Genomic DNA, 22,741 nt, shown 5'->3' on the forward strand with positions numbered 1-22,741 from the left:
GTAGGCAGTGGAACACTGAAAGTAGTTGAACCTAAAGTTGAAATATCAAATTCATCAACTAACACACACAACTGTTTTTGTGGCCTAATCCAGTGTTAGTACTAAAAGCAGTTTATATTCCCAGTGAAGTTGAAGTGTCACTTGATATTCAGGTTGACAACAGTTAAATTGTCAGTTTATATTCAGGCTGAAAACATGTTAAGTCTCTGCTGATTATCAGGCTGAAAGCAGTTGAGGTGCCAATTGGTATTCAGACTGAAAGCAGTTGAAGTGTCAGTTGATGTTCAGGATAAAAGCAGTTGAAGTGTCAGTTGATATTCAGACTGAAAGCAGTTGAAGTGTCAGTTGATATTCAGACTGAAAGCAGTTGAAGTGTCAGTTGATGTTGAAGCTGAAAGCAGTTGACGTGTCAGTTGATGTTGTAGCTGAAATCAGTTTACGTGTCAGTTGATGTTCAGGCTGAAAGCAGTTGAAATGTCAGTTGATGTTGAAGCTGAAAGCAGTTGAAGTGTCAGTTGATGTTCAGGATGAAAGCAGTTGAAGTGTCAGTTGATGTGTCAGTTGATGTTCAGGCTGAAAGCAGTTAAAGTGTCAGTTGATGTTGAGGCTGAAAGCAGTTGACGTGTCAGTTGATTTTGAAGCTGAAAGCAGTTGACATGTCAGTTGATGTTCAGACTAAAAGCAGTTGAAGTGTCAGTTGATGTTGAAGCTGAAAGCAGTTTACGTGTCAGTTGATGCTGAAGGTAAAAGCAGTTGAAGTGTCAGTTGATGTTCAGGCTGAAAGCAGTTGAAGTGTCGGTTGATGTTTAGGCTGAAAGCAGTTAAAGAGTCAGTTGATGTTCAGGTTGTAAACAGCTGAAGTGTCAATTGATGTTGAGGTTAAAAGCAGTTAAAGTGTCAGTTGAAAATGTAATAAAAATACCCTCCTTTCAGAATGATTCTACATATTTCTGATCTCAGCTCAAAGTTGATTTCTTTCTTCTTTTTGTTTTTCTTCATTTTGTTTTATTCCAAAATCAGCTGCCAGTCACTCAAACCACGCCCTCTAAGCCAATAGGAGACCTGTCCGTGTGCAGTCCCCGCATCTGATTGGTTGAATTGTGGTTGGCTCTGTATGGGACAGAGGTACAGAGGAGAGAGAGAGAGGTGGAGAGAGGCAGGTGTCGTACAAAGAGAGAGAGGTAGAGAGACCTCCAGACAGAACAGGATAGAGTCAGAGAGGGAGCTGAGGGTCGTCAGTCCCAGTGGCGGGAACAGAGAGAGGCAAACTGCGGGGAAATCACAGATGAAAAGAAACTAAAAGAGAATAAACTCACTCTTCTTCTCTCTTTTCTGCTCTAACATGGCGGGATCCTCCAATACCCCTCTGTCCCGGACCTCCACCCCGCCCACCGACTCTCTCTTCCACTCTGACGCGCCCTATAGCGCTCCCAACCTGGCCAGCTCCCCGCACCTCCCCGCTGCTCGCCTGGCCGGAGCTTTCCTGAGCGGCAGAGTCCCCGTCAGTGTGAACGGGACGAGCGGCGGAGGCGGCGCGGCTCCTTCGCACACCGAGTGTAAGATGGTGGAAGTTCACGGCGTGAAGGTGGCTTCGTTCACGGTGAACGGCGTGGAGCTGATCTGCCTCCCGCAGGTGTTCGAGCTGTTCCTGAAGCACCTGGTGGGCGGACTGCACACCGTCTACACTAAGCTGAAGCGGCTGGACATCAGCCCGGTGGTCTGCACCGTGGAGCAGGTGCGCGTCCTGCGGGGGCTCGGCGCCATCCAGCCCGGAGTCAACCGCTGCAAGCTCATCACCAGGGCCGACTTTGAGACGCTGTACCGGGACTGCACCAACGCCAGGTGGGCTGAGACACACGGAGCATGTCCCGAAGTTTAAAATGGGCTTTTTATCAGGTGGTTTGGTGCAGGAGGAAAAAGGTTTAAATAAACTGGAGCTCAAAGTGATTGATGTCAAATAATGAACGAATAAATTGGAAATATTAAAACACATAAAACTAAATTATTTATTATTTAAACTATAACCCCTGAATATACAGACAGGACGTGGCTAAAAAACATTAAAAACTGATATTTTTTAAGTAATATAAGTAATATTAATAAAGTATTATCATTGTTATTAATTTATTAAACAAATAGTGAACTTTTGCCTTTCAAATAGTCTAATAATTATCTAACTGTAATGAAGATGTGAATACTGAATCCTTGACTGTTTCATTGGATTATTGACCTTTAAATTAACTCAAACTTTAACATATCATGTGTTTAAGAAAAACTGGAATTAGTTTGTAAATATTCATATATATACATGTGTGTTTAATTGTAAAACATAAAATATAGTCAAGCCACAAATCTGCAGTAAAAATCCCACAGAGGATTTTTGTTATTGAGTCTTTCTCTTCACTTCATTGGTTACAGACTTGAACTAAAACATTCATTGATCCAGAGAAAATTAATCAGTAACAAATCTAATGATCATTAATAGATTTTCCTGCTCGTTTTTTTCTCTCCATCAGATAAAAAGAGACTCTATTGATCTCTGAGGGTAAATTCAAGTTGCAGCAGCAGACAAACAGACAGAGAAGGAAAGAAAACACAAAGAAATATCATAAAATAGGAAGAATTGAAACTACAGTATAGACAAACATTATAATACAATGCAATATTTAGACTGTAGTGTGTAAATATTTGTGCAAAAAAAGCACAAATAGCAGCATAACATCTCAACTATATATATGTATATGAATATAGTTATATAGTTATAGGTATGATATGAAGTACAGTAAGTAAAGTACAGTACAGTATAAATAAATACAGAATACAGTAGTAGTATATAGTATATAATGTTATATATATTTTCAGTATTTGTTCACAAATTTTTTGCTTTTCTCTTTTTTATAAACTGTTGGGTTGCATCTAACAATGTCTGCTCATTATTTCCTCATTTAATCGATTAATCGTTTTGTCAGAAAATATTAAAACGTGTCCACGTTAACGTCTTCAGATATCTCGCTTCGGCCGGCCGACAGTCTAAAATACAAAAAAAAAGATTCAATTCACTGAGAGAAAACAGGAAGTCTGACACATTAAGCAGCAAATGTTATTCTATCTTGAAACGATTAATCGATTATCAAAATTTATGATTATTTTATATCAATTAACTCATGAATGCAGCTGTAACGGGCTTTAAAACAGATGTAAAATAAAAGCTTTTAACCTTGAAGGCTTTTAATTAAACCAATTTGATCTCCATCTGACTGCGACAACGATTAACTACAACTCTACGACATCTGATAATTTACTGACATCCTAATTAAATAATAAATAAATAAATAATTGAGTTAAGATGTATTTATTGAGATCAGATAAAAACTTAAAAGATTTAAATTGTAAAAAAAACAAAATAAAACCAAATTGACTTGACCTGTGTGAATTGTTTTAAAATGCAGAAACTGTGACAACATACTCTATAACAGGAGAGAGGGACAATACAACAGTAAGACAGTAAACCAGTAAAAAATCCACTTGAACATGTGTCCGCACACTTCAGACTGGCCTCGTAAACCTTTAAGACAGGGCAGCATCTTGATCTGTCATCATTATTCAGTAAGTCAGAAGTCAGAAGCTATATATACTGTATATATATGTCTTGATTAAGTTAATTAATTTGATCTTAACATGAGAAACAGTAATAATTGTCTGTCACTACGTCTCAGAAACCATAACATATTTGGCATTTTTGTGTAACTGATTAATCGTAACAGTTGCTCAATTTTTTTTATCGATTAACTAATAAATTAAACAACAAATTGATTTATATATAACAGTGTTATTTTCCTGCTGTCCTGTTTGTGATCAGGCAATGTCTCAGATGTTCACTGGTCTGGAAACACTGGCTGATGCTGACGCAGTGTTTTTGAGTTTCAGGATCAGGGTCGGTGGTGTATCTTAAAGGGTTCAACAACAGGAACTGGTTTATTCTGGGTTTCTCTCTCAGGACTGTTTACTGCAGGAATATAAATCTGTGATTTTAGCTTCTAGTTATCTTTTGTTGTTTGCTCTACATCTTGTTTAGTGTATTTAAAATGCAGCAGGTCAGATTAAACAGCATCAGGGACCTTCATTTACTGCTTGACTGTGACGGCAGCATGTGACGGTCTAAGAGACACAAACCTGAATCACAAAGTTTAAATAACTTTATTAAACCTCTTAAGAAGCCTGACACACAATCTTATAATGAAATAGTCCCTGCTGTTCAGTCCTGATCCTCCTGTTGGCTGACAGACTGAGAAACTGTGTTTTACAACAAGTAAAAGTCAGGAATAGTTGAATTTACATATAATAGTAATATAACAATAATATAAAAATAATACAGTAGCAATATAACAGCTATGTAATAGGGATATAACTGCTTATGTGACAGAAATATAACATCTATACAACACTAATATAACAGTAATGTAACAGCAGAACACATTTCCTCATAAAGAAGTGTCCTCACAATGTCCTTGTATTAGGGAAATGTCCTAAAATGAGATGTGTTATTGTAATAGACACTGGATACATCCTCACAATGGAGACGTGTCCTCACAGTGGAGACATGGAGACATGTCCTCACAATGAGGACTTCTCAGTGCTGACAACTCAGATATAATACTCAGAGATAAAGGGTACACACACGTAAACTCTGTATGTCAGTGACTGAAGCTGTGCAGTAAATCTGACGTTGTCGAGGACAACCGTATTGTCTTTGCAATTTATTGGTGTGTGTGTGGTTGACCTTGTCTTAGGGAGGTCACACGCGCACACACGCACTTACACTTTAGACATCGAGTCATAATTTGTTCATTGATAACGTCCTCAAAAGAACAAGACGAGTGCAGCGTCTCTCTGCTTGTCTGTCAGACTTCACTGCTCGCGTCAGGTCAGTTTCATCACCTGAGCTGTAAAAAGTTGTTGTGTGGATAAAACCATAAACAGACTCAGTGAATCAATGAGTTTGTCCATGAATCGTGTGACTTAAAGTTTAATGACCTCGTCATCTCGATTATCATGTCCTGATCTTTTTTTTTTTTTTCTTCTGTGATGGTTTAATGACACTGCCAGGAGAACTAGCAGCTGTTTATCTCTGTCAGCCAGCCAGATTCTTACAAGAAACGTTTTATTTTATTTGATGAACATGTTTCATTCTTCTATCTCTGTTTGAATCTGTCTACTAGTCGTGCATAACTACAGTATTTGAGCTATGCCGAAAAACACAGACGACCTACATTATACTGTACCTGAACACATCATCCGAAGCTGATAACATGCTATGTGCTGTGTAGATACTAACGTGAGAGTATGGTCTGAAATTAGGGTGGGGTAATTCTACCTTTCTGCACTGCACAGACTGTAGATGTTCTCCGTGATGGTAGCTTGTGCTCAGTAAGCCTCCGCCTCCCAATCTTGTCTGACCTGCAGACGTAGCATTACGGTCCATGCTAACACCGCTGACATTAGTGTTAAAGGTCCAGTGTGTAGGATTTAGTAGTATGTAGCTGTATGAAAGTTCATGAAAAACAAAAGACCCTATCTGGAGACAGTTTTCATTTGTTTGTTCTGGACTACTGTAGAAAAGGATCCACTCTGAGGCTGTTCAGATCTTCCTAAATGTTACACACTGGACCTTTAATGAGGCGATGAGACGTTTGTTATCCACAAATGTTTCATGAACTGTTTTTTGTGATTCACAAGTTTAATGTTACACAGTTTGAACTGCCTGTAACGTTAGATGAGTGATGTGTGACTGAAAGCGTTGAACAATATCCGAGGCTGCTGGACAAATACTCGAGTACTCATTCCCTAGTCGATAACTTGTAATATTGTGACTGTTTAGGACTGCAACTAAGTATTATTTCAATCACTGATTAATTTGTCAAGTATTTTTTCAAATACTTAGCTGTCCAACAGTCCAAAACAAATATATATTATCATATTTGATAAAAAAAACAAACAAGAAGAAGAAGAAGAAGAAAGCTGAGTTATATCATGTGAAACGTGTCTAATTATCACAATGCACAATTATTTTGTGTCCTTTTCTGTTTTATTTTGAAATAAAACTCAAAATGTCGGGACAGCAACACACACACACGCACACACACTTGTTTGTGTTGCTGTGTTCAACTTATTAACGATGTTCTTTCACTAACATTTGATTTGGTTCATTTAACTGGTTTCACTGGTTAAACTGTGATCAGTGTTTCTGAAACTGTGTTTGTTCACCCAAGTGTGTGTGTGTGTATGTGTGTGTGTGTGTGTGTGTGCGTGCGTGTGTGTGCGCAAGTTACATAAAGGACATTTTGTCCCAATTTAATTAAGTGTGGAAACTCCCCCAACACACACACACACACACACACACACACGCACAGTAAATTAAATTCCTCAGTAACGTGTGTGTGTGTGTGTGTGTGTGTGTGTGTGTGTGTGTGTGCGGATTGTCTCGGACCTGTCAATCAAAACACTGACCTGTGTATACCCCCCAAGACTGTCACCGTGTGTGTGTGTGTGTGTGTGTGTGTGTGTGTGTGTGTGTGTTCATAAAGCTGAGGCGGCAGGTTTCGGCAGGTGTGGTAACCACGGCGACCGGTCAGCCATACAGGAAGCTTTAAAAACAAACAGTGACAGTGGCATCATCATCCTTCAGCCGCAGAAACAAAAAGAGCAAACATAGAAAACAATAAACAAACTTACTTCTTACAAACATATTTTACATAACATAAAATTAATGTATCATTATTCTCCTGATTTTTTAATGTCATTAATAGCTTTGTTGGAAATAGTATCACCTATAATCATAGACAGTATAAAACATATGTTTATGTTGTTAAATATGCACAGCTTTAAGTCTTGATATAATTTGAACAGGTGAGTTATATACAAATTCCAGCTCAGTAAAGTGCTTTGTTAAAATGTGTTAGAACTGCTGTAATATCTGACTGATTTCCATTTTCTGTTGTGCATTTACACATATTTTAAACACATGACATGTCGTGTGAGGTTGGATGTTTTAACAGCGTCTCTCTCTGACAAACGGCGTGTCTCTTAAAATCCTCCCCGGGGATGATCGACAGTGAACATGAAAGGCCTTTAGGAGAGAGAGGAGATGAAACAGATTAATTCATGAAGTGAAAACATGAGATTAACCTGGAATATTAATACTGAGCAGAAAGAAGGAGGAAAAGGCCAGTATTGATTAATTATGGATGGCTGTCGCTTTAAGGTGGAATCTCATTTAAATACCTCCTGTCCGGATTTTTAAGGTGGTCAGCAGGTTTATTCAAAGGACTAACGGTGTTTTTAATTGTCTCTACTTTAGCTCTCGACCAGGTCGTCCTCCGAAGCGAACCCTGGGCGTGACCACGATGACTGACGGCTCCAGACTCCTCCCACATGGTTTGATAAGCCCCGCCCTGCTGTCACAAACAGGTGAGTTAAACAAATGCCTCCCCTGTGAGGTGTTTTTATGGATCAATGACTTGTACTACTTTTTCAGGCAAGTGTGTACTAATATTACCAGTACAAGTATTAGTAGAAGTGTCATACAGGTCATCCTTAATGTTGATAATCACACCTGTGTTGACGCCTCTATGAGAGGACAAACTGGCCGACTTTTAAAACTGAAGGTCATGTGACTGATAGACTAGCTTGGCTACTGCCGTCATGTCGCTTGTCTTGCAGGTCTTAGCCACAGATATAGAAACATAGATATCTCATCGCTGTATGTTGCCACTATGTGTCTATGCGGTCACCATGTTGGAGAGGTCAAGTTCTGCCGGTACACAATATGAGAGATGCAGACTTCACTACAAAATCGACTGTACTTTGCTTAATCCTGAACCAATCTTCTTTAAATTAGATTGTTACAAACATGAGAAATTGCACATAATGCATGTTAATTCACGATCGTGCATGTCAAAGTGTCCTTGAGCAAGATACCGAGTTTCAAATTGCTGTGTGAATGTGTATGAAAGCTGGCACCTTGTATTGAACGAGATATTTAGTGTAAAAGTGCCTTAAAATGCAGAAGACTGAAAATACGCTATATACAGTAAGTCCATTCACCATTTTATCTGATGATGAATTACAACAAATACTAAATCTGACATCATTTTAATTTAAAGTCTCCAAATGTTCCCAAATGGTTTCACAGTTTGTTGGATCACGCGATCACACGTCACAGCAAAGCGACCCAGATAAAGACACACATTTTGACGTGTTTTACATCGGTTGTAGTGGAGGAACAACCATAAATATACAGGATTATAAAACAGGATTATAACACAGGATTATAACGAACGTGCCTTTGTGTGTTCTGCAGCAGCAAGATGTGTTTTTGTACCCTGAATTCAGCCTGGCAGACGTGTCTGACTCCTGGCAAGCTTGTTTATTAGTGAAGCAATGAAATCTACAGTATAACATTTAATTCAGCAGAGCTGCAGGTTTCTGTCTGTCTGTCTGTCATCACGCAGGCTGTTACTGTACACGCTGTGTGTGTGTGTGTGTGTGTGTGTGTGATTAGAGCTATAATTAGCATGCTTAATTAGCAAATGTCAAAATGACTGACAGATTGGAGTCTGACCTGCAGCACTCGTGTGTGTGTGTGTGTGTGTGTGTGTGTGTGTTCCTCTGGGCGACAAGTGTCAAAAATGTATCTTGTCTTTAAAAAAGCGTTAATGCAAAGCTGCTTAAGAGGATCAAATAAATGTGTTTATAAGTCGATTCTTCTTCTTCTTCTTTAGTTGTTGAAGCTGCAGACAGATGACGAGTCACAGTGACATCACAGGCTGGTTCTGATTGGATCGCTGCCCGAGTTCGATACTGACACCAGAACAGAACCATTTCTTTCTAGTTGATAACAAAACTTATCTTAGTTTTTCTCCACCAACTCTTGAGGGAAATATCTGTGTCTTTAGCTGCTAAATCTTCCACTTTGTTCAAAGAAAGGACATTTTAAGTCATTTCCATATTCAAGTTATCCATCCATCCATCCATGCCCTCCTGACGGGCCTCCCAGCCTACACAGTGAAACCCTTTCAGATCATCCAAACACAGCAGCATGCCTGGTCTTCTATCAAACCAAAAGGGTAGATGCTACCCTTTTGGTTTGATCTCATGTAGACGCCCTCATTAAATTCAAATTACTAATCCTCGCCTACAAAGTAGTCATCTTATACAGGCATATGTTATCTCACGATGTTCCTCCATTGGTCGACACCTGGCTCTGCCACCCATACACTCAGGGCAATCCAAACTTTTATTGTCCTACCAGTTTTTCCAGATCAGGGACGTCCTTCACTACCATTAAAAACCTTCTGAAGACCCAGTTCTTCAGAGAGTACCTCCTTTCATAGCACTACCAATAACTGGACATGTTTTGGATAAAACAGCAGCTAAATGACTACATGTGAATGAAATCCATCCATCCATTAATTTCCTTCCACTTGTCCGGGCTCAGGTTGCAGTGGCAGCAGGTTTAGCATGGCGTTCTAGACATCCCCTTCACCCAGCAACGCATTCCAGCTCCTCCTGAGGATCCCGAGGTATTCCCAGGCTAGATGGGCTATGTAGTCCCTCCAGTGGGTTTTGGGCCTGTAACTCCTCCAAAATAAGGCGTCCAGGAAACATCCCAATTAGATGCCCGAACCACCACAGCTTGCTTCTATCGAACCAAAGGAGCACCATCTGCACTTTGAGCTCCTAACCGTATCTCTACCCTCCACTGCATGTATACAACTTTAAAAAAGACACATATAACATTCATAAAATCTAAAGTTCATCAGTTAGGACTAAGAGATTAAATAAAGAATAGTTGGTGAAGTGACTTTTTCCATCTTTGTAAATTGATGAGGGTCTTTTAATTACTGTTCGTCTAAAACCCCCCTGGAGTTGTGGTTGTGAGTCCAGGTCACATAGACCCTCCAACATACGGAGGGGGTGATTTTCTCTTGGTCCGTACTTACTGTCTCATTAAAGTCATTCAAATCCACCTGAGTGTGTCACCTGTAAACCTGCAATGTCCTCTGATGAAGTTTGAAGATTTTAAACGATGAAAAAAGGCAAGAACAGAGACGTCTTTTCATCTCTGTGTTCAGCAGAGTTTTAATCCAACAGAGACGCTTCGCTGGTCACAGAGAGGAGGAACCACATACCGAACCTTTCACCTCCGTCACCTCCCTGACAGATCTGACAGCTTAATGAAAACGCCACACACACCAAAACACAATGAAACACACCGAAACACACACTCTAAAACACACTAAAACACACCGAAACACACACTCTTAAGACACACTAAAACGCACCCAAACACACTAAAACACACAAAACACACACTCTAAAATATACTGAAACACACACACTAAAACACACTGAAATATACACACTTATACACACTGAAACACACACTAGTTTTTATTAAAAATACTCAAACTGCCACATTTTTTGACCGAGGTCAGAGACGGACAGATCAAAGGAACAAGAAAATTATTAACTCTGCACACACACACACACACACACACACACACACACACACAGTTAATTAAAATGTTGTAAAGGTTGAGTATAAAGTGAAGATAAAGTCTCGTTGTTCTCAGAGTCACTGGATTCATGTTTCTACAAACATACACACAGTGGTGGACAGTAAGTACTGCACTTGTACTTGAGTACTTTATAATTATATTCCACTACATTTGTCTGACAGTTGCAGTTACTAATTACTTGACAAATGAGGATTAAACACATGATCAGTTTATTAAATCAATAGAGATGAATCCAGATCTAGTTTGTCTCAGATGTTGATGAGATTTTTCTCTTCTAAACCATTCAAATGGTTTCATTTAAATAGTTTAGTACTTTTGTGGTACTTTTGTTTACATTGTGGTACTTTTACTAAGCAGTAAGTACTTGTCTTCCTGCAGTCCAGAGAAACATGTTTCACTGAAAACTTGACGATATGAAGTCTCATTGTTGTTTGAGATCCTTCCGATCATGGTGGAGGCATCATTAAACCATAAACAAATATGTCATCTGCATATTTACATGTTTTTTACTTTACGGTGCTTCAAGGTGAACTTTCCCAGTTTAACTCCTTGTTGACAGAGGACATAATGCACACAGGCAACATGTTTCCTCTAAAACATTCCCAGTCAGTGGTATATAATAAATATTCAGTAGCAGACAGTGACTGATGGTTTTATCATCAACACTCTGCAGCGTCTCGTTCAGGTTAAAGCTTCTTCACCATCAGGAAACATCATGTATGAAATGAAAGTCCCAACTATAGCAAAGCATCTATGAATTTATCTTCTTTGATAAATGTGTTTCTGTAGGACATAAAACAGTTTTTATTCTTCGATCAAACAGGAAACAGTTTGTTTTCAGCTTCGTCCAGTGAGAGAAAACCAGATGAATTTATCAAACTGACGTGTGTTTATTCATAAAATCACTGAGGTGCATCTCACTGTTTCCTGTTTTCACCACCTCAAAGCTTTCTGTAATCCATGTCTGTGTTCAGAAATGACCACAAACATATTTTATCTTTGTCTTGGACTGATAGTTGATTGATAATCTGATGATTTTCAATATTTTACTTCATGTTTAGATGTTTAACACTGAATGTTTTTACTTACAGGTAATGTGTGTGTCACAGTTGATAGCAGTGCTGTAGTTGGTCTTGGCCTTGAGACCGGCCTTGCAATACCTTGGTCTTGATCTTGACTTGGTCTCAAACCCTCAGAGTCTTGGTCTTGTCTTGGTCTCGATACACCCTGGTCTTGGTCATGACTTGGTCTACAACACTGGCTGATAGATGTTCTTTTGTGGTGCCATAGAAAAACACCTGCACAAACACAAACATCCTGCTTCCACAAATTCTCACTAGAGCACCAAATGTGGATTAATCTGCCCCTGGAAATAGTCCGCAACAAAATGCAGCTGTTTTATGGCTGAATCTATACATTTACACAGTACTGAGACTTTGAAATCCACCAATAGACTTAGAGCTGCAAACCACAGACAGGAAGTAACACAGTACTTAGGACATTAATTTGAATGGGGGGAGAGTGTGATGGCTGCTGCAGTGCGGGCACAGCATTGTCTGCCAAAGAACGCAGTGGAGAAGTTGAACCTGATCCAACTTTTGGAAAAACGCAGCTCAATGTCACGCTGCGGCCGTCAATCAGACGATCAGACTAGTCAAACCTCCACAGTCAGCCTGAAATGTCTCTGAGACTGAGGCTGTCCAGGTGGATTCATGGACTGAACTCTGTTGTGTTCTTTGTGTTGTGCTTTGTCTATTTAATGTACCCAGCTTCTAAATCTGTGTCACAATTTACAAAGTAGCAAACTAGTGAGCGAGCACTGGTTGAAAGACATAGACAGTGAATGAGAGTGAGCGAGTGGCGTTGATGAAGCCGTTTATTCAGCAAAATTAAAAGTTATGTCTTGATTGTTTCATAGCAGTTACGTTCAACACAAATAGACATGCCCTCAACCCCACACAACACCGTACAACTGAATGTCTGAATGTGGTTTTAGAGACAGACGCATTGGTCTAAACATTAGATTTGTTGATTTATTCACTTTTAACTAATTAATGTGAATTACCATCCTTCAGTTACTTTTCACTTTGAATATTGTTAGCATGTTGAACCATGGTTAGGGTTGTCCACTCAACCAGTATTTATCCAGGAAGTATTCATAGTGACAGTAGTGTTACGAGATAAAAGTGATGAGCAAGCTGTTTGGAGTTGGATTTTGTCCGTCTGATGGAGCTTACAGTTTCAACATGCTTCCAGCCTTTATGCTAAGCTTAACACGTCCTGGATTTGTCAGTACTCTGGACACACAGAGATGAAACATCCACCTGATCTGAAGCCATTTTTCTATGTCTCTTGACATTAAATGTTCCAGTTTCTGAAGCTGAAATCTTAAAACACTGAAAAGAGAATCTCCTGCAGGGAAACACTGTGAACAAAAAGATCAAAACTTTCTTTGTCTTTCTGTGTTTCCCTTCATCAGGAGGTTTTTCAACCAGCCGGAGGGTTGCGGGTGACGCTGTCCGTTCGTTAGTGGGAATCCCTCGTTAATACTAATTGAATTAATTAGAGGAGGCGATTAATTGGGCCAAGTGGCTGCGGGGAGAGAGAGGTGGTCGAGAGACAGCGGCAGTCACTGGAGACTTTCAGCCTGCCAGTGTTATTAATTATTGATCAATCAGCAACTTCTGCAAAACATTTACCTTCATCTTCACCTGGAATGATAAAAACATGCAGGGACGCATGAAATATGAAAGTAAATATGAAAATATGCTGATCAGATTAAACTTCCTTTTCTCCAGAGGATGAATGAATAGATTTTATTAACTTAATTTAAACTTTGGTGCCACGAACAGATAAATCATCTGTAATGAACTCTGCAGCCTGTAAGGGGAGCTGATACACTGTGTGCATGTTTTTTATGCGTTTGACGAAAATGAGAATTTACGTACGTGAACTCCAACTCAAAGAGATTTCACACACATACGTAACCACAACTCAAGGACAGTGTATGTAATTTGTGTAAATCCAGTATATCGCAGTTTTACATTTAAATATAAGTACATATAAGTGTATATATCAAAAATCCCATTCTAAAGTATGCTGCATATAATGCAAATGTTTGTAAAAATGTACTGACTGAAAAAATTGTGCATATATATTATAAATGTATATACTTCACTAAACACACAATATACAATGAGTATACTGTATATACTCATATATGAATACATCACACATTTGCGTACATTGCTTATTACAAAAATCTTTTAAAAAGTGGTAATTAATTAAGTATGTTGTGGGCAACGTAGATCTAATACGTATATATTAAATCTGTTTATTAGTACGTGAATAATATTTGTATAATACATTTGCACATAAATTCTATAACTTATTTTATTATGTGTTGCAAATATACTTAGAGAGCTTGTATTAAAAATGTATGTATGATGTAAAACTAAAGGAGTTATGATAAATTCAAATATTGTATTTTAAATTAAATAGAAATCTGTTTTCTTTATTATTTGTTATTGTTATATTGATAATTTCAAATCAATTAAAATAAAAATGTTTATTATTTTCCTGCTGAGAATGATTATTTAATTTATTTAAATGTATATGTGAGATCAGGTGACCTCACCTGCGTCAGGTGTCTTAGTGGACTCTGATGTGTTTCCTCCCTGCAGGTCTGACGGCGGCGGCGATGGCCGAGGCTCTGAAGCTGCAAAAGATGAGGATGATGATGGGTTTCCATGGCAACTGCGACCAGCAGCGACATCACAATGGAGCCGAGTCAGAGAACGACGACACAGGTACGTCATGACATCATCATCATCATCATCATCATCATCATCATCATCATCATCATCAATCTCACCTGAGTAGCATCATGAAATGAATCTGTCTCCTCGTCTCCACATGTAGGAGGCAGTGAAGGATCCTGGGAGAAGGAGCAGCGCCTCCTCTCTCCTCCTCCCTCCTCAGTTGTGGTGCCTCCTCCTGGTTCTGCTTCTCTCCACCTCAACACTTTGCAGCAACACAGCACGCTATTGGCCAACCGTGAGTCACAGCTGTCCCCTGATTGGATGACTTCTTTTTGTTAGCCTAGCATCGTAGTGCCTCAGTATTTCACATTATGCTTCTGCCTCTGTGACTCCGCCTCCTCAGGTCTGTCAGACCTTCCATTTATGGTCATGCCACACCCCCTCCTCCCTGTTGGCCTGCCCCCTGCCAGTGTTGCCATGGCAATGAACCAGATGAGTCAGCTGAGCAGTTTGGCAAACGTGGCTGCTGTGTCACACTTTCAGAGAGAAGAGATCAAGGTGACTGCAAGCTAACAGAGCGAATGGTCGAGGGGCTGTTGCTAACAGCGTTTATAATGACAGCATGAATATTCATGGTGCTAAGGCTAACACAGCCAATGTTAACATTATGAATACTAACAAAGCTATCAATTGTGCTAGCGGCACTAATCCTAACTAGGGATGTAACGATACACTTAACTCACGACTCGATGCGGTTCACGATCTTTTGTTCACGATCCGATTTTCTCAGGATTTTTTTTTATTTTTTATCAAAATGAGCTACAGACAAATTATGACCGAATAAAATTATCTTTTTATTTGTAGGAAGAAAATCTCAGGTGCTTTCTTTACAGAAACTCTCAAACAGTTTGTGTTCTCTTATAAAAAGTGCAACTTACATCTTAAACAACAAAACACATGACAAATATCTCCTTTCTTTAGAAACGATCTCACAAGTAAACTGGTATTAACTGGTGTAGTGTGCAGATTTCGCTCACGAGGTGGCGTAACGTTACTTTGCTTCTCACTGTGGTGGCGGCTAATATGTTGGCAGTCTCTTGCAATATTTACATGCTGATTTGGTTTTGTCTGTCTATTTCTCACGGTTGTATTTGTGTATATAGGGAATCCAAAATGCTGCCACACAGGTGATTTAAAACTGCTCGGTGCATCCTCTATTTCAAAGCTATTTTCTACCGTCGCCATGTTTTCCCTCGTTTGCCACGTGACTTGACGTCTGACGTTAAACAAATTAATCACCAACCAGTGACTTTTTTTAAGATAACGTAACCTATTTCTAATTAAAAAAAGAAGAAAAAGAACATATGCTACTTATCTCGCATTCGCGAAGAATCGCGACTCATTTTTTTCTGTCAACCGGTGCGAATCGTCGCGCATTGGTACCGGTTCTTAATCGTGTCACGATGCATCGTTACATCCCTAATCTTAACTGTGCTAATGCTAAGCTAATACTAGCAGTGCTAATGACAACAGATCTAATGCTAATGTTGCTAATTCTTCTAACAAACTTATGCTGGTGAGAAAAAAAAGAATAAAAACTGCTAATAAGTGCTAATAATGCTATCAGTGCTAACGCTAACACAGATTGCTCCGTGTTTAGGAGTCTCCTCTGGGAAGCCCCTCCCCCTGCCCCTCCCCCAGTGATGATGAGCTCCACCCCCAAGAGCCAACCAGCCAATCACCTTCCAGGGCATCTTCATCATCCTTCTCATCACCGCCTCCTGCAGCGCACACACCGGAGCTAGGTCAGCACATACGCACGCACACAAAAAGGGAACTGGAAGTGATGCTGCTGCTGCTGCTGCTGCTGCTGCTGCTGCTGCTGCTGCTGCGTTCTGTGGAGAAAGTGAAATAACTTGTATTTTAATGAACTCCACAGATTGTGAGATCGCAGAGCAAGAAAACAACATGAAAAAGGTGTTGAAAGAAAAAGGTGAGTGGATTGTATGCCACATGTTTTTCAGAACAGCGCTTCGGAAACCTACGGGTGACGTCATTTCAGGCTCTGTCCATTCTTTGTACTGTCAACTTCAACTTCAAGTTGATTTATTTATATAGCACATTTCATACACAATTGTAGCCCACAGAGCAGAGTAAAAACAGAAATAGACAAAAACTGTTCTTAAGGTAAGAGAGCAGTTGCATGAAAAACTAGATTCGAAGAGATTCGAAGAAAAGTAAAAAGCATAAAACTACAACAATGAAACAAATAAGAAGAAAAATTAAGACCTATACGGTAAAAAGCATAATTTAAGAACAGTTGCAGTAAAAGTAGATAAAACCTGTACAGTGAATAAGCACCAGAGATAAAAGTAACGAGGAATGATCAGGACCTAAAAACTCAGCAGTGTTTCTTCTTTGTACTGTCACTGGTCAAAGGTCAATGACTATGTGGTCGTTCCATTAAGTCTTGGTGAAGGAGCTCCCTGCTGATGACTACTTGGGGGTGAGTTAGATCAGGTGGGAGACAAATGGACAACCCAAACGTGTACTGTACATTTTAACACCTACCAGCAAGAGGAGTTTCGTGAAGGCATGGAGTCCATGTGGACCGTTTTTGGAGGCAGCTGGTCGTAGTTCAGAAGTTTATTTCTGCCAGTCATGGCAACATCCTGAGAACCAGCTGGTGGATCGGTGGCAGACAAAGGCCTTTCAGTCTTGCTTGGCTCAGGAAAAGGAACCGTTTGAGGAACTCCTGAACCTGACATGACCCTCTGCGCAAGCGTTTTATCAACTCTTTAAATCAAGCGACGAGATTTTTGAGATTCTAAAAAAACAGGATCTGGTGTTGGGTTGTTTATTGGCTTGACACAAAACGACACAAGAAGTAAACATAGAAAATAAAAAACAAATTCTGCGTATCAATTTTTTCAATTTCACATTTGTGTCTTTACTGTTTTCTACCTCAAGATGACAGCCTGTTGCCACTCCCCCTCCTCAAACCGGCCTATGAGAAGCTGCCGCTCACCTCTCAGCCGCTGTCAATCAACCACGCGAACCCCACCTTCACTCCATTTCTGTTGGCTGAGGGTCTGTCGTCCATGGAGACGCTACTGACCAACATACAGGTGACAAGAGTAAACGCAAATAAGTGGAGATAAAGCAGAGGTGATAATGTAGAGACAGGTAAATGTAATAGATAATACCGTAAAGCAATAACTAAGACATGATAATGTAGAGACAGTAACACACAGATGATAATGCACACAAGGTAATTTAAAGACAATAACACAGAGGAAATAACATAAAGACAATGTAGAGACAGTAATGTATGTCGTACAGATGCTAGTGGACTTCCAGGTGGGCCTTCAGTCCATGTGTTTGTTCTCAGGGTCTCCTGAAGGTGGCGGTGCAGAGCGCTCGATCTCAAGACAAACAAAACCAGATGGAGAGGAAAGAGTTAAAACTGGAGCTTGAGAGAGAGAGAGACGCCCGACAGACGCTCCAGAGACAGCTGAGCTCTGAACTACAGACCAGAGGTGAGACAGGTTACACTGTAAAACTACAGACACTATAGGGACAGCTGAGTTTGAGACAGAGGTTTAATACAAAATACAAAATTGTAGCGACATCTGGTACAGGTGAGATGTTTTAGTGAAGACGATTTGGTCAAAATGTTTCGTAAAGATGTTTCTAAGATGTTTGCCAAGAGATTAGATGATTTAATAATTTAAAATATTGTGTTTAAATAAGTGTTTCAGTATATAAATTTCTGTAAAGACTTTATGGTAAATGTTTCCATGTAATAACACACACTGAATCAAAATGCATTCTCTCCCTTAAATAAAATACGTTTTGTTCTATGTTTCACGTCAGTGACGATCCAGAGGAGGCTGAAGAAGGAGAAGAAGGCAAAGAGGAAGCTGCAGGAGGCGTTAGACTTTGAGTCGAGGAGGAGAGAGCAGGTGGAGAGAGCTCTCAAACACTCCGACTCCCTCACAGGTGACCAGATACAACACTCCTCCTCCTCTTCTTATATTAGCACAAAGCTAACAATGTTTCCACGTGTTTCTGTTGTTTTTCAGACGCAGTGAATCCTGAGAGCGAACTGGAGAACAAACAGCAGGAAAACTCTGCAACTCAAGGTGACAACACCAGTCACACTGTTAAAACAACTCCACCTATAGTCCTGTTCACAGGATCACCATTGGACACACAGACACAAGAGTTTCTGTCACTTTAAATAATGTGTTCATTTATTCTGTGTGTGTGTGTGTGTGTGTGTGTGTGTTTGTTGACTGTGAAATTGAATTTAAAAAAAACAATCACAAACTATACAGCAGAACTAAACACACACACTAGAGTGACATCCACATGATAATGTCTCTGACGTACGATTCAGCGCTCAATGCGGCGTCTATGTATATATGTCTATGGCAGTGACGTGTCTTTTGTTTTATTTAGGGGATGCTTTTATTTTGAAAACTATGACATTGACAGGAAACATGGGGGTAGCCGATGAGGTCATCAGACAAACTGACCTAATGACGCTGTGGTTCTGTGGTGTGTGTGGCATCTATTGAACCACCATGATGCAGCTCAATATGTCATCAGACAGGTGTTCCTGATCCGTCTCTGATGATGCCGGTCTATCGGGTCCATTGAATTGAGTTTAACTTTCTCGATGTAACGAAATGTTCTGTGTTCCCGCAGAGAAGCGACCGTTCATCAAAGCTCCGCTCCTCTTCTGAGCAGGAGGGATGAAGCGATGAAGAGGAGGAAGAACTGGACCTCCTGAACCAGAAGAAAAGAAAAGACAAGGAACAAGAAGAGGAACTAAATATTAAAAGTCCCATCAGCCACTGCTTCCTGTTTTTCATTCAACTATTATTATTATTATGATTATTATTATTATTATTGGAAAAAGAGAAGGCTTGGATACCCTGAGGGGTCACATGACCATCTGTGGTGTCATCAGCTGAATCCCAATCCCCGCCCTGCTGGATCTGAACTGGTTTTAACAAACAAACTGGACTGGAAACTGCTGGAAACAGGTGCTGATAGTTCCCACCTGTAGGGGGCGGAGTCAAACCTGAATGTGTATTTAATGTTTCTTTACTGCTGTAAAACTTTAATTAGCATTTGGTACTTAGACCTGATACAAGTTGTAATGCTTGTACTACCTGCAGTAGTTACTGTTCATTTGTTGGGATTCTCGATGTAATAAGTAACCTTAACGAGCTCAGACGTTTAGCAATTTTAATTCCATCCAGAAAATGTTGCTGATGTCAGGAGTGACGTCACCCTTACCTGTGTGGCATTGTGACATCACAGGGTGGGCGGGGTCATAAGGTCAGCAACATGGTTAACGAGCTGTGGTAACAAGGCAGCAGTGATGAGTTGATAAGTTTGTCCTGTTTTTATTTTGCAGATCAGTAAACTGTACAGTGTTTCATCACCATCGTTATTCTAACTAATTATTATAATTAATTTTTAAAATGTAAATACTGAACAGAAGAACATGAACTTTGTGTTTTACAAACATTTCCCATACAGCAGAGACAAGATTTTCTATTAGCGTTAATCTGAACCGGCACATTAATGTTTTGTTTTTTAAGTCCAGTTACTGAACGAGTTTTAATGTTATGAACGAATAAGAAACCTGATGGCATCGTCCTGCTCCTGAGACGTGATTGGCTGATTTAACTTTGTTTGTTCACAAAAAAATAAATCTATGTTATGTTATGTTATACAGACGTGATACAAATAAATCTATAAACACAAGAAGAAGAAACTGTTGATCAATAAATCTTTAACATAAACATCTGTTCTCCTTCGTCTTCTTCCACCTCTTCTCCACATTCACATATATATGTGTGTGTGTACATGTATATATACACATGTATATATACACGTGTGATATGTGTGTGTGTGTATATATACATAGGATGGTCTGATTCTCAGGACACTTTTCATGCAGTGCAGCTCTCTGAACTCTTTATGATATTATTTTCAGACTGAGATAACAAGAAGGCAGAAACTCCTCAGACTCAGTCCTGCTCTCTGATTGGTCCAAACACTCACTGCTGAGTATGTGTGTGTGTGTGTGTGTGATGGATGAAGGTGTGAATTGTGTCGTGACATTAACCTGCTGTGTTTTAGCCCAGTTTTCACTCCATCACTCTCTCTCTCTCTCTCTCTCTCTCTCTCACACACACACACACACACACACACACACACACACACACACACACACACCTTGTTCCCACGGCGACCCAGTTAAGTAAATGAGAACATTGGGTCACCTTTTGGCTTCATCGCCTCTCTGACACACACATATTGCTCTGTTCAGAGTGTGTGCATGTGTAATGAGTGTGTGTGTGTGTGTGTATGTGTAATGAGTGTATGTGTGTGTGGTGCGATCTGATTGGTCAGCTCAGCCTGTCACTGTGATGAATGAGACCAACAGAGCAGGACGGCAGTGAAGTCGACCAATCACAGCGAGAGTTCAGCTCACCAGAGAACAAAAGAAATTCACTTTGATGTTGACGAACTTCAGTAATAGAGATATCTAGATCTAGATATATCTATATATTTTTTTTATTCTATATATATTATATATATATTATATATATATATACACACATGCATATATATTTATGAACAAAAATGTTACTATAGGAGAAGAAGAGCTGATGAGACCTTTTCTTCTTCTCATGATCGAGAAAACAAACAAGTTATTAAGAACAGAAGAAGAAAATAACTTCATTCCTTAATCTGAACTTTAATATCAGCTATCAACAACTTACATTAAATCTAGTTATTATAGTCACGCCGGGCCCCTGCAGAGCTGACAGGCCTGTGCTAAACTCATTTGTATGTAACAGCTGCTGCATAAAATAACATATTTTACATGTTAAAATGAGTTCCCACAGAAATGTTTTTATGTTTCTGAGTCATTTGTTGAAGCCATTAACGTCAGTCTGTAGGATTTAATGACATCTACAGCTCCCCTTGCCTCATCCTTTCCTTCCTAGCGTGGAGAAGCTACCTTTACCCCCAAATTACACCGCACCGCAGCTGCCTCGATATTGTGGTTGAAGTGAGGCTAATGCTAAGTGCCAAAAACTGCAGTTCCTCAAACGTCCACTTGAGGCTGGCTCCAGAACAAGTCAGTCTCCATAACGCTCCATATGAAAATGTACAACCTCACAGCAGAAATAAATGTGTTTACAGCCTGGTATAAAAAAAACTATTTTGGTCTATATAGTCATATATCACGCCTGTTCAGATTATACAGGCTTGTTTGAGCAACGAGGCTTCATTCAGCCCGCCTAATACACGGCTGCATGTATTAATATTTGAGGTACTGTGTGTATTTACCTTACAGCTTCATTAACCTGCGCTGTTTAAAGTTTTTTTTTTTTTTTTAAATATTAAATATTCAGGACAAAATAAATAACAGAATATATCAGGCTGTAAATAAAAACATCAAATTAAGAACAAAACAAACTTTGATGTTCGTCCGGCTGAAAAATCAACTTCCTGTCAGAGCCTCTGGTAGGCGGTGCTCTGAGGACTCATTAACATCAAGATACATCCGACTGTCACACACACACACACACACACACACACACACACACAGACACACACACACACACACACACACACACTTACTAGATGTAATTATCAAAAACTCGTTAGCGGCGTTAATGCTAATTTAGAGGGTTAATAAGTCCAGTTGTCCATCAAAGTGTTGAACATGTTCCTATCGTCAACAACAACAAACACAAACAGTTTGATCGCTTAATGAGGTGCTGCATCTTAATGAGCTCCTGTAACAACAGTAGCACATTTAACAAGATCAACAAACCCTAATTAGTACAAACACACTGCGACAACGTACCAACCTGTTCGCTAACCTGAACCACTGACCTAAAAACTGTTTCATGGTCCCGATTAATCAGTTCTGCATGAACTGTGTCCCCAGCAGTAGCCTAGGTCAGATACACATGGTGCTCGTTTACAAAGTACTCCTTACAAACTGTAGCATCTTGTAAATTATGTTAACTACATCTAGTGTTTAAAGGACTATGAGAAGCCCCAATGAAACCTCTTATTGTTGGTGTTTATTGATCAGTCATATTTCAAATAGCTCAGAAAACAATCACAAACTAATCAATAACATCAAATATTACAAACTAATCAATAACATCAAATATCAGGTTATTAGCAGACTTGTTGTTTGTTTACACTTTGTTTCCAGTAAAAACTAATAATAACTTTGCAGATCAATACATCACTAGCTTGTGTCAATAACAGATAATCACTGATAAATATTGATCCCGACACACAGGAAGTCTTCAGTATTTCGGCCTCTTCACGTCAACCCTGAAAGAC

The 22,741-nt window shown here is 39.6% G+C and overlaps 1 protein-coding gene across 1 annotated transcript; it reads left to right on the plus strand.

The window, feature by feature from the left end:
• Positions 1–1,141: 1,141 nt before the first annotated feature.
• Positions 1,142–20,163, plus strand: LOC104936338 (dachshund homolog 2). The gene is made up of 12 exons (XM_019269377.2): positions 1,142–1,842; positions 7,358–7,467; positions 14,264–14,389; positions 14,502–14,636; positions 14,745–14,899; positions 16,002–16,146; positions 16,281–16,334; positions 17,312–17,469; positions 17,733–17,880; positions 18,218–18,343; positions 18,427–18,486; positions 19,055–20,163. The coding sequence occupies exons 1-12, from the start codon at positions 1,343–1,345 to the stop codon at positions 19,090–19,092; spliced, it is 1,755 nt and encodes a 584-aa protein (XP_019124922.1). The 5' UTR covers positions 1,142–1,342; the 3' UTR covers positions 19,093–20,163.
• Positions 20,164–22,741: the final 2,578 nt, after the last annotated feature.

This window comes from Larimichthys crocea, chromosome XXII (genome assembly GCF_000972845.2).
Source record: "Larimichthys crocea isolate SSNF chromosome XXII, L_crocea_2.0, whole genome shotgun sequence".
Taxonomy (NCBI): Eukaryota; Metazoa; Chordata; class Actinopteri; family Sciaenidae; genus Larimichthys; species Larimichthys crocea.